The following is an 11,979-nucleotide window of genomic DNA, read 5'->3' as shown; positions in this document are numbered from 1 at the left end:
ATTAACACTCTGGTCAACACAAACAACAGAATTGAACAGAATCACAATTATATCTGCACCAACTCAGTATTGCTGAAATGTTCTTGTACCGCCAGTGAATTGAACCATAAATGTTATTAGAAGAGACTTTGTTCTCTGGGCAGGTGTTGGGGAGAGGCCAAATTAATGTTTAATAAGCTCTTTTCTCTCACACGTTTACTGAAGACCTACTATAAGCCTCTATTTTATAAAGCTGATCATAATGACAGACTGACACTAAGTCTACAGAAACAGAAGCATTTTTGGTATTTTTCAGTTAAATAAAATGGTACTCCAATTGAGGACATCCCAAATTTCACCAAAGGAATGTTTTGTCAGTATTACCTAATACTATGTTAAAAATACAAACAGCCATAATTACTTGACATAATTGCAATTTCATTTACAAGTCTCTGTATTCTCAGATGAAGATGTATCTACTTCACTGGATCAAAACAGACACCTTATAGCAGAGATGTGATTTCAAAGATCTACTGTTCACAATTCACTCATACAAAAGCACATGGTTTTGCAGAATGAACATGTTTTCTATCTAATCAGGCCGAGATAAGGTGGTGTAGGTCTCTAGTGTGAAAGTTTCCAACAGTACCCCCCCCCCCCCCCCTCTTTTTGGGACTTTGCTCCTCATATGGACACATTAGGATTCTATCAGTGAGTGTGTGTGAATGGATCAGACGGGTATCAGAAAGGGCAGGATACACATTAACACAAACTGTGATAGAAGAGCAGGGCCAGGGACGTTAATCAATCCATTGCTGTCCAGAGCTTCACTGCACGAGCAGCAGACCTGTGGAGCTCTCACTTCAAATCACTGGAGAACATCCTTCAGAATTGTTCTGGGTCTGTTTGCATGGACATGAAAGATTGAATATTCGCTGTGAGGACATACATTTTGGCATCTATACACTGGATGTGATCTGAACAGTGAATGTGAGAAGAAAAATTTAAGATTTAAAATGGAAGAAGAGATGAAAGACAAAGATCTCAGGAAAAGGGTGCCATATCACATTCAGAGAGATGTACTGGATGAGCTTGGTGTTGACCAAGTCGCTGAGAAATCGGATTTCAAAATTTCAGCAAAAGAAAAACTCAGGGATGCTGTCAGGTGTGTGGCCTTTATTTGTTTTGAGTTTATTTTTTGAATTTATTGTTTATTTTTTACAATTTGTATGTGCATCGTAGTTTAAGAGAAGAGTTAATTGAAAAAAAAAATCTGTATTTTGTTTGCCTTCATTTTGCTTTAATTGAAGCAGTACTGTTGCTATAGCTAAAAAAATTAAGATATTACTAAGAAACTAATTTAATTTGTTTTTGGCTTGTAAATTTTACTAATTATTACAAAGAAATGGCAAATAACACTAAATTAAATGTGAAATTATAGTAGAAAAACAAACAGAATTTTCTTGTAAAACATACTCCAATTATCTTGAACTTAAAAACATGAACTCCACAATTGTAAGTCAAATCTAATGATCATGTTGTCTAGCATGAATCTAGAAAGATCCAAATAGCATCTTGTGCTTTAATGGATGCAACAACATCTCAGAGAAGTCTCAGGCTTTAAAAAAATGTAGCATTAATTATTAAGGCAGTTATCTTGTTCTTCACTGTGTTTCATCATTTTCTCTTTTTCTTTGTTCATCAGGTGTACAGGCCCAAGGTTTAAGAGCTGTTTCCTATCATTTGTTCCTCTCCTGGCTTGGCTGCCACGATACCCATTTCGAGAAAACGCTATTGGAGATCTAATATCAGGAATCAGTGTGGGAATCATGCACCTGCCGCAAGGTCCAACACAAGCACATGCACACCTGTATTACCAAAGCACATTTTTTGCTTAAGACTAAACATAAACACAAACAAACACACACATGTAACATGCAGTGTGTTTTGTGTGTCTAGGTATGGCATATGCTTTGCTGGCTGCGGTCCCTCCTGTTTTTGGTCTGTATTCCTCATTCTACCCCATTCTCATCTACTTCATATTTGGAACATCTAAACACATATCTGTGGGTAAGTACACACACCTCCCTTTGATTTCTGTTTTTCCTAAAGGCGTAGTTCACTGCATAATGAAAATGCTGTCATCATTTACTCACCTTCATTTCATTCTAAACCTATATGCTGTTTCAATGGAACACAAAAAAAATCTATTAATATCAAACTTTTCTATACAACAGCCGTTCATGCTCAAAAAGTGCTCATGTTCAAAAGCATCATCAAAATAGTCTCATGACTCTTGAGCTATATAAGAAAGAAATGCATACATATTTGGAATGACATATGGATGAGTAAATGATGACAGATCAGTGGACTTTCCATATGAATCAAATATGGCACTTATGATACAAGTTTAATGACATTTCAATGCTTCAAACCAGTGCTTTAGGAGCCATATTTGATTTGAGAGCTGTTGAGTGAACATTATGGGCAAATAATGACATACATTTCAGTCTTTTTGCAAATGAAGCTGTTTTATGACTTGAAATATAGATCAGTATAGTTGTATACTGTTATGATGCTTGTATAAAGCTGTGTTGAGTGATTGACAACCTTGTCTCACAACTCACCTTGTTGTTACAGGATGAGTGAGAAAATAATATTGAGTAAACTATCAAATTAAATCCACCTACACTCTTAAAAAGGATGTGTTAAAAACAACACAACCTGTGTTATATCTTAACACACCTGTGTGTCTAGTTAAGGACAACACATTTTGTGTTACTTTTAACTCAGCCAGTTAAACATTTGGCCCCTACTGTAGCAAAAATAGTCCTATTTTCTAATCTCTCTGTCTACAGGTACATATGCAGTTATGAGCGTTATGATTGGCAGCGTGACAGAGCGCTTGGCTCCAGACTCAGACTTCGTGATACCAGGCAATGATACCAACAGCACCACCTTGGACATTGTCAGCCGTGATGCAGAGAGGGTCAAGATCGCGGCCACTGTGACTTTCTTATCTGGTATTTTCCAGGTAGTCTCATTTGTAAGTGTAGGCTATGTAGTTTTGAAGTTGTGTATGTGACTAAGTGTTTGTGTGGTGTCTGTGTGTGTAGTTGCTCCTCGGCTTGGTTCGGTTCGGTTTTGTGGTAACGTATCTCTCAGAGCCATTGGTGAGAGCTTATACAACAGCGGCCGCCATTCACGTTATCGTCTCCCAGCTCAAATATTCATTTGGCATCAATCCACAGCGGTATAGTGGACCTTTGTCTCTTATATATGTGAGTATGAACACACACACAGTCCCAAACACTTAATTAAGGACTCTCCATAACTGGTATGCAAAAGACAAATAAACACATCTATGTGTAATTTGTGTTTAGTGGCCCCTAGCGGTTGGGGTTATGATTTGCACTCAGCAAGCTACATATGTTTTAATGCTGTTTTCTCTATTTATTTATTTTTTATTTTTTTTTATTTTTTTTTCTCTCTCCAGACAGTCATAGAGGTTTGTGCATTGCTTGGACAGACTAATATTGGTACTCTGGTAGTTAGCATTGTAACCATCATAGGTCTGGTTGCTGCAAAGGAACTTAGTGCCTTGGCGGCGCGCAAAATCCCTATTCCAATTCCTGTTGAGCTGATCACTGTGAGTTACGTCATACAGTGAAACACACACATGCATATACACGTTTACTTAGCTAACTGTGGACATAGACTTATTTATATTCATATATATATATATATATTTTTTTTTTACAATAAAATGTTATATATTTTTTTTATTTATCAAAAATGTCATCAGTTTTGCTTGCTCTTTCTGAGGTAATATAACATAACATAAATATAACATCTTGTTTGTGTGTATAGATTATTATTGCTACTGTGGTGTCGTGGCAGATGGATTTGAAGACTGAATATGGTGTTGAAGTGGTTGGAGAAATCCCATCAGGGTGAGTCCAACACACAACCATGCAACGCAAATACAACTGTTCAACATAGTATTGTATAAAATGGTTACAGCTATAAAATACAACCGCAGGATCTTAGTACATCTTCAAGCTCAAATATTCATCTCTTCTTCACATTTTAGTCTGCAGGCTCCTGTGGCGCCCGCTGTCTCACTGTTGGGTTCAATGGTCGGTGATGCTTTTGCACTGGCTGTTGTTGGTTATGGTATTGCTATCTCACTGGGTAGAATTTTCGCCCTCAAATATGCCTACAAGGTCGACAGTAACCAGGTAATAGACTTTAAATGCCTGTAATAGATCATTTTTATTAAATGTGTATGTATATTTATATACACACAAATTTATATTCACACATTAAATTGATCAACAGTGACAGTTCTAGCCCCTTTCACACAGTAATACCAGTAAACATGCAACAGCGTTTCGTCTTCTTACTGGTAAAGCACCATTCACACATCAGTTTCAAAATACCGGTAAGTTCTGTGACATCATTAACCAGAAATGACCTCTAAATGGCTGCGCCTCCCTGTGTTGTGTTTATAAACATGGAAGAGGTATACGTGGTCAATGTTTTTGTTGATGTTTTTTTATTTTTGTGTCAAACGTTCACATTTATGCAGCTGCTTTTGGCCCAGAGACAGTGTATTAGACATATTTAGACTATTCTTTGACTTCCATAAACAGTGCAGAGTAACTGCATCATCTGCATCAGAATGTTCTGATGCCCAGAGTAGACATCTTATGTCAGCGTGTCCTGAACTTATACATGCTCGTACCGTTAATCTTGTTCTGCATTCATACAGAGATACCGGTAATTCACTGGTAATGTTACAACTTCTTATTTTTGAAAAGGTCCTGTTCACACATGGTCTCTTAACGGTAATTTAACGGTAATTTACCTGTAAAGACTGTATATGTGAAAGGGGCTATTGTTACACTGTTACAAAAAGAATTTCAAATGAATGGCATTCTTTATATTCATCAAAGAATCCTGAAAAAAAACATAGTTTCCACAAAAATATTAAGCAGCACAAATGTACCATGTTAGAATGATTTCTAAAGGATCATGCAACATAGAAGACTGGAGTAATGGCTAATATAATATATTTTTCACATTTAATGCCAAATTTAGTGTCAACATAAATTGAACTGCATAGCAAATCTGCGCTTAAAATATGGTAAAAGGTTTACAATATTTTCTTGGAATTTTAGTTTATACATTTAAGCCTGTAATTTTTCCATCGAGGCACATTTGAAAAACTGGTTTGTATTTTTTTGCTGAAAGTTTTGATCTATATCAAAAAAGTTTGAATGCCAAAAGTTTAGAAAAACATTTTTGTTTGAACATCTTGTGTTTTTCTCCTATTGTCTGTTCTCTGGATCAGGAGCTCATAGCGCTGGGTCTGTCTAACTCCATTGGAGGCTTATTCAATTGTTTTGCTATCAGCTGCTCTATGTCTCGCACCATGGTGCAGGTCAGCACAGGGGGAAAGTCACAGGTGAGAACTTCAGCAAACTGCAATCTGACATGCATAACTTCATATATTTTTGACTAGCTAGTTCTGGAGAGATGGATGGTGAGTTCTTTAGATGGCTGTTTTTTGGGTGAAAGTTCACACTGAAACCTGTCTCTGTCATTCTCTCAGGTAGCTGGAGCGATTTCTGCTGTTGTAATTCTGGTGATCTTGTTAAAGATTGGCGAACTATTTGAGGAGCTGCCAAAGGTTAGTACCTTGAATCAGCCCTTGTGTGGGCCTGGCATTAATATTCAAACATATCTGTGCTTAAAGGAGTAGTTCACCCAAAAATGAAAATTTTGTCATCATTTTCTCACCCTCATGTCGTTCCAAATCTGTATAAGTTTCTTTCTTATGCTGAACACAAAAGATAAACCAAAACCAAACATTTTGATAAACCAAACAGTTGTTGGTCCCTATTGACTTCCATAGTAGGGAAATAATACTATGGAAGTCAATGGGGACCATCAACTGTTTGATTACCAGCATTCTTCAAAATATCTTCTTTTACGTTCAACATAAGAAAGAAAAATAAGATAGCTTTGAAACCATATGAGGGTGAGTAAATGATGACAAAATTTTCATTTTTGGTGAACTATCTCTTTAATTCATGAATATGATCATGTGTCCATTTATAAGGATATATATATATATATATATACAGTATATAGACATATTGTACATGTGTGTGCTGGTTTCTTTAGGCTGTGCTGGCTGCTATAATCTATGTAAACCTGCAAGGCATGATGAAGCAGTTTGGAGACATCTGCTCTCTCTGGAGGACCAACAAAGTGGATATGGTGAGAGAGAACAAGAATGCGGGGGTTTCATGAGAAAGCAAAGCTTATGCAACACATTAAAAATAGACCTATACATAAACAAAATATGATTGAGAATGAGGGGAGTGAATAGAGTGACACAGAAAAAAAGGTAAAAAGGAAAGATCTGAATACACAGTTTAGCTCTATTGTTTGTGTGTTTAGGTGGTGTGGGTGATGACTTTGATCTTGACAGTGTTGTTTAATCCTGATATGGGACTTGCTGCATCTATTGCCTTCTCCATCCTCACTGTCGTCTTCAGAACTCAGCTGTGAGTGACAGAAACCACATACACAAGGCTAAATAATCCACAAATGCACATTAAACTGTGGCACATGCACCATTTTTTCATAGTCTTGAGCCCTAAATGATAACCACATGCATGTGCACCGTTTACATACAGTACTTAAATGAGAATATAAAACTGGTTCTGCATGTGGTCTCCTGTTTTACTTTATACTGCTGATGAACGTCAGATCTGAGCTTGGCCATATGTACCATTGGCTTAGCGGCTGAAATTCTGTTATTGACAGCATCATAAACAGTTTGCATATAAGAATTCACCATCTGTCCCTCTGTGTGTTGACTCCTTTCTTCTTCTCTACCTGTTTTTTTCTCTTTACAACAGACCAAAATACTCTATTCTTGGCCAGGTTCCTGGCACTGACATCTACAAACCAGTAGAGGACTACAATCAGGTGACCATGACCACCATTATAGCAATTTATGCAACTATGTTCACTGTATTCAACTGATTCTCTAGTTTTGTTGGTGTAGTTATATTTCGCACGTCAGAGGTGTTACACAATTGACCAAATCAAATGAGTAAGTTGGACCGAAAGGCATTATGCAACTTTGAATTTCTGTTGAAACAGCCTGTCTATCATGGTTAAAAACCTGAATTACAGTATTTTTCCAGAAATGCCTTCATGCTAACTTTTCTTAGATAATCTGGTGAATCAGTGTCATGTAGCTTTGCAAAGGCACAATGTGTGTTTTAATTGTTTTGGTGTTATTGTGTTGGTTACTATTTGCTTTACAGTTCCAGGGTGCATTGAGTGAGTGGTGTTGTAGTCTCATTTACTGAGTGTGTAATTGTGCTGTAAGCAAGATCAGTTATAAATTATATTTATGAAGTATATGTGTACAGGTGATCAGGCAAAAAGTAGTAGTTTGTTATAGTGCTATTGAAACTAGTGTACTGAAACTAGGCCTTTTTTAGATTTCGTTGAAAAATGTAATTGGCCACAACACAGTCTTTGATCTTTAACAAAATGTTTTTAGTAATGACCATGTTCAAGATGTATAAAAATTACTTAAATGATGAACATTCAGTTAATAAACAACTATTCACAACTTTCTTCTGATAAATTTGAAGTCTGGTAATTATTTTCAGGATTTGTCTTCTAGAGCCTCAGTCAAAACACATTACATTTAATTTGGTTCATTTGTTTTTGTAATTGTGAATAACTTTGATAATTTGAGCATTGAGAAAACTGTAATCGCAAATATTGCTTTACAAAATTTGTGCAATTATTTTGAAAAAGTATTTAGAAATTCTTGATTTCATCATAAAAGTTTTATTTTAATTTTTATTATTTTCTGTTATTTTGAGTATAATGTCTCTGTATTTTTTACACACTTACAGGTGAAGGAGATTCATGGTATAATGATTTTTCGATCATCTGCAACATTGTACTTTGCCAATGCTGAAATGTATATTGATGCACTCTATGAGAAGGTAGACACACACAAACAACACCATACACATATATACTCTCAAGCATATCCATTCACATTTTTCTCATTTTGTCTCTCATAGTTGAGGTATACCTATGATGAAAATTACAGGCCTCTCTCATCTTTTTAAGTGGGAGAACTTGCACAATTGGTGGCTGACTAAATACTTTTTTTTCCCCACTGTACATAAAGAGCAATTACAAGACACTACTCACAACAGGCAATTATCCCAAACATAGCTCTAACATAAACATTCACTGTGTGATTAGCCCAAACAAGCAACATTCAGCACGTGCACAGGTCAGGACATTCATGCAGTAAAAATAAATGTTTGTGTGCAGACTGGGGTTGACGTGGCTAAACTTCTCTCACACAAGAAAAAACTGGAAGCAAAGAGACTCAGAAAAGAAAAGAAAGCTGCAAAGAAAGCAAAGAAAGAGGCCAAGAAAAGAGCTAAAGAAGCTGTTAAAGCTGCTAAGGTTTGCTTTTGAAGACACTGTGTGTATGCATGGAAATAAGTGAGAAAATAAGTGTTTGTGTTTTCTGACTGAGTCAGCGGTCTCTGCTTTTAACCAGGGGGAGGAATCACAATTTTCAGACACAGATGAAAGTGGGGAAGAATCAGAGGCAAATGGAGATGTGCATAAGTTGTCAGTCAAAGAACCAAAGGATGTGGCTGCTGTGGAGGCGGGGCCTGACCCTGACACTGACACCCCGCTGCCACGGGCAATCATTCTTGACCTGAGCCCTGTCAACTTCCTGGATACAGTTGGCGTGAAGACTCTACGTAATGTGAGACGCAATCCGTACTGTACATTAGCGACTTATTAAATACGTACCATGTTTTAACCTTGTTAAAACCCTTTGTTTAATGGCAGATCTATAAAGATTATGGAGAGGCTGGTGTACAGGTGTACTTATGTGGCTGCCAGAGTAAGTGACCAATAAAAACAAGTAGTTTCAAAAGGGTGTTTTTGCAGTGATTCTAGTATAGAAGAACCATTCTGGGTACCCTAAAGAATCTCTCTATGAACAGTTCTTAATGTGAAAAACATTTTAATGATCTAAAGAAACTTTTTTTTGTAATGTAATGGAAAGGTTGCATGGATGTTAAAGGTTCTTCTTGGAACCATCAATGCCAAAAAATAACCTTTATTTTTAAGAGTGTATTCTTCCATGTCACATGTTCCTTTTGTTGTCTAGAATGATGACATCTGGAATCCCATTTGAGCGTGCAGTCAAGACGGACTTGTTTGACATCATTATTTGTAATCTCTCAATCTTTCAGGAGGTGTTGTAGAGAGTATGGAGAAGGGCGATTTCTTCAACGAGAAAGTAACTAAATCGATTCTCTTCTCATCGGTACATGATGCTGTTCTTTACTGTCAACAAGGAAACAGTAAGGAGGTACAGTACATTCTTATGTCATATACACATACACGCATATCAGAGGTTTCCTAATCTTAATTAGACATGTGTTGAGTGTTGGTGGCCCAGACAGTATTTTGAAACAAACATGCATGCATAAACCTCATTTCTTGCCTTTCTACTTTTACAGGTTATGCAGGGAACACATTTGTAAATCCAAACACCAAACGGGATACAGAATGCAGAGCTGGATTATTATTTATTATGTATTTCATCATGGGAAGAATAAGTTAAGGAGGTGTTTAAATGAATAATTTCGTTTTTTTGTTTGTTTGTTTAAATAATAAACAGAGACTCTTTTGAATGTGAAATATCTGAAAATGGATCTGCCGTAGAATGTTATTGTGTAAGACAAGTAAACTGTAAATCTTTTTTTTTTTTCACTTAGCTGTGAAACATCTAAGAAACAGGTTATTCCAGGTTGTGACACTGTAGAGTTCCGGGTACACAATGAATATTACACATGAATATAAACTTTTCACAATATAATCAGACTCTTGGAAAGTTCCCATTTTAGCAATATACAATACTGTTCAAAGATTTGGGGTCAGTATTTCTTTTTTTAATTCATCAAAAGTGTCAGTAAAGACATTTAAAATGTTACAAAAGATTTCTGTCAAATAAAAGCTGTTGTTTTGAAATTTCTATTCTTTGAAGACTCTTAAAGGGGTCATATGATGCTGCTAAAAATAACATTATTTTGTGTATTTGGTGTAATGAAATGTGTTTATTCGGTTTAAGGTTAAAAAACACATTATTTTCCACATAATGTACATTATTGTTTCTCCTCTATGCCCCACCTTTCTGAAACATGTCGATTTTTACAAAGCTCATCAGTCTGAAAAGCGAGGTGTGCTCTGATTGGCCAGCTATCCAGTGCGTTGCCGAATACCTCAAGCATGTGACTTTAAATATGAAAACTTACTTACAGTCTGTGAGTCAGAACAGCCGGCATTATAGTCTACTCTCCCAGAATCAGGAAACAGTCCTCCATAAAATGTACTGCTCACATCTGAATATTTGGTGTTGAACTGTTCTGGAACAGTGTTGTAAATGCAACTTAACCACTGATTTCTAGTCGTGTCCTCTTTTGAAAGGCCAAACAAAGTAGTTTCACTTTCACAACGAAACACACGGCGGGCTAGAGTGAGCGGAGGCGGGCGGGCTTGCGGCAACCACATGTGACGACCCCGGGCTGGACTCTGCTTCGTCCACGGTGAAAGCTGATCCGGCGATCCACAGCGCGAAGTTGATGTATTTCCTCAGCGACCAGCACGGATCAGCTCTAGGCATGATGAAGCGGATATCGTCCTCTTTTGGAAGGCCAAACAAAGTAGTTTCGCTTTCACAAGGCAACAACAATACTACAGCGAGAATCAAAGTTACACCTTCTCTCTTTGCGTGAACATTTGGGCGGCGTTATACATGTGGGGGCGTGTTAGAACGAGCCGTTTTAGGTAGGCGTGGCTGACTCTTAACTTTTATAAAGAATATCTCTTTGGATTTGAGACTTTAGTCTTTGCAACTTTACAGATCTTCTTTATGCACCAAGAGCTTGTAACACTCCAAAGAGAAAGGAAAAATTGAAATCGTATCATATGACCCCTTTAAAAAATATGTATCATGGTTTCTACAAAATATTAAGCTGCACAAATTAGCATCAAATCAGCAAATTAGATTTCAGAAGGATTATGTGACACTGAAGACTGGAGTAATGGTTGATGAGAATTCAGCTTTGCATAACATGAATAAATTAATTGGAATTAATTTGGGGGGGAAATGGAAACAGTTATTTTAAAATGTAATATTTCACAATATTACTGTATTTGTCATCAAAAAATGCAATTGGCAAACATAAGAGACTTGTTTCAAAAACATGAAAAAAATCTTTGCGACCCCAAACTTTTGAATGGTAGTGTAATTACCATTAAAAAATAATAATCAGTTTATGTGTTTTACTGTGTATAAGCTATGTATGCTGTTTGTTAACTTTATATGCTTGTGTATTTAGAATCATTCTAACTTAAATAAACAGTCATTTTCTTATTCTTGTGGTGGAATTGTTAGTAAATTATCTGCCATGCTTATCTGTGAAAATATTCAACCCCGAAAAAACAGGTTTGGAGTTTTCATATTGCTCTTTGTATAGGTTCAGTCTGAAGTGCTGAGCATCTTGATGTTTAAAAATAAATGAAGTTGTTCTTTTTCATTTGATGGGTGCTGTTTTCCTGTATGTAAATTGTCTTCCTGTAACAAGTTTCAGAGAAACTGGTCATTCGAGCATGTCCCAACAGGAAATGGTCATCTAGAACCTGTCCAACTACTGTACCAACGTATTGTTTCAGAACAGATGACAGCCTACCTGTGACAAAAGCACAAGTGGTGTGCAGTTGACTTACTGTGCCATAAGAGGTGAATAAATACGTTAAAGACATTTCATCATCTGTATATCACACAAGGACTAGAAAACAACTCAAATAGCCTAATGCAAGAGAACAGCATTAGTCTCATACCTTAAGCTTAGC

At 36.5% G+C, this 11,979-nt stretch overlaps 1 protein-coding gene across 1 annotated transcript; it reads left to right on the top strand.

The window, feature by feature from the left end:
- Positions 1–995: 995 nt before the first annotated feature.
- slc26a6 (solute carrier family 26 member 6) lies at positions 996–9,760 on the top strand. The gene is made up of 19 exons (XM_016239623.1): positions 996–1,144; positions 1,685–1,824; positions 1,939–2,049; positions 2,838–3,013; positions 3,096–3,260; positions 3,476–3,628; positions 3,850–3,932; positions 4,073–4,220; positions 5,336–5,449; positions 5,597–5,674; positions 6,172–6,267; positions 6,451–6,557; positions 6,915–6,984; positions 7,935–8,027; positions 8,368–8,505; positions 8,603–8,818; positions 8,905–8,959; positions 9,315–9,433; positions 9,585–9,760. Exons 1-19 carry the CDS (start codon positions 996–998, stop codon positions 9,606–9,608), a joined length of 2,235 nt encoding a protein of 744 aa, XP_016095109.1. The 3' UTR covers positions 9,609–9,760.
- The last annotated feature ends 2,219 nt before the right edge of the window (positions 9,761–11,979 follow it).

Source organism: Sinocyclocheilus grahami, unplaced genomic scaffold, assembly GCF_001515645.1.
Source record: "Sinocyclocheilus grahami isolate Dianchi unplaced genomic scaffold, SAMN03320097.WGS_v1.1 scaffold570.1, whole genome shotgun sequence".
Classification (NCBI taxonomy): Eukaryota; Metazoa; Chordata; class Actinopteri; order Cypriniformes; family Cyprinidae; genus Sinocyclocheilus; species Sinocyclocheilus grahami.
This window is presented reverse-complemented; position numbering and strand designations above follow the sequence as displayed.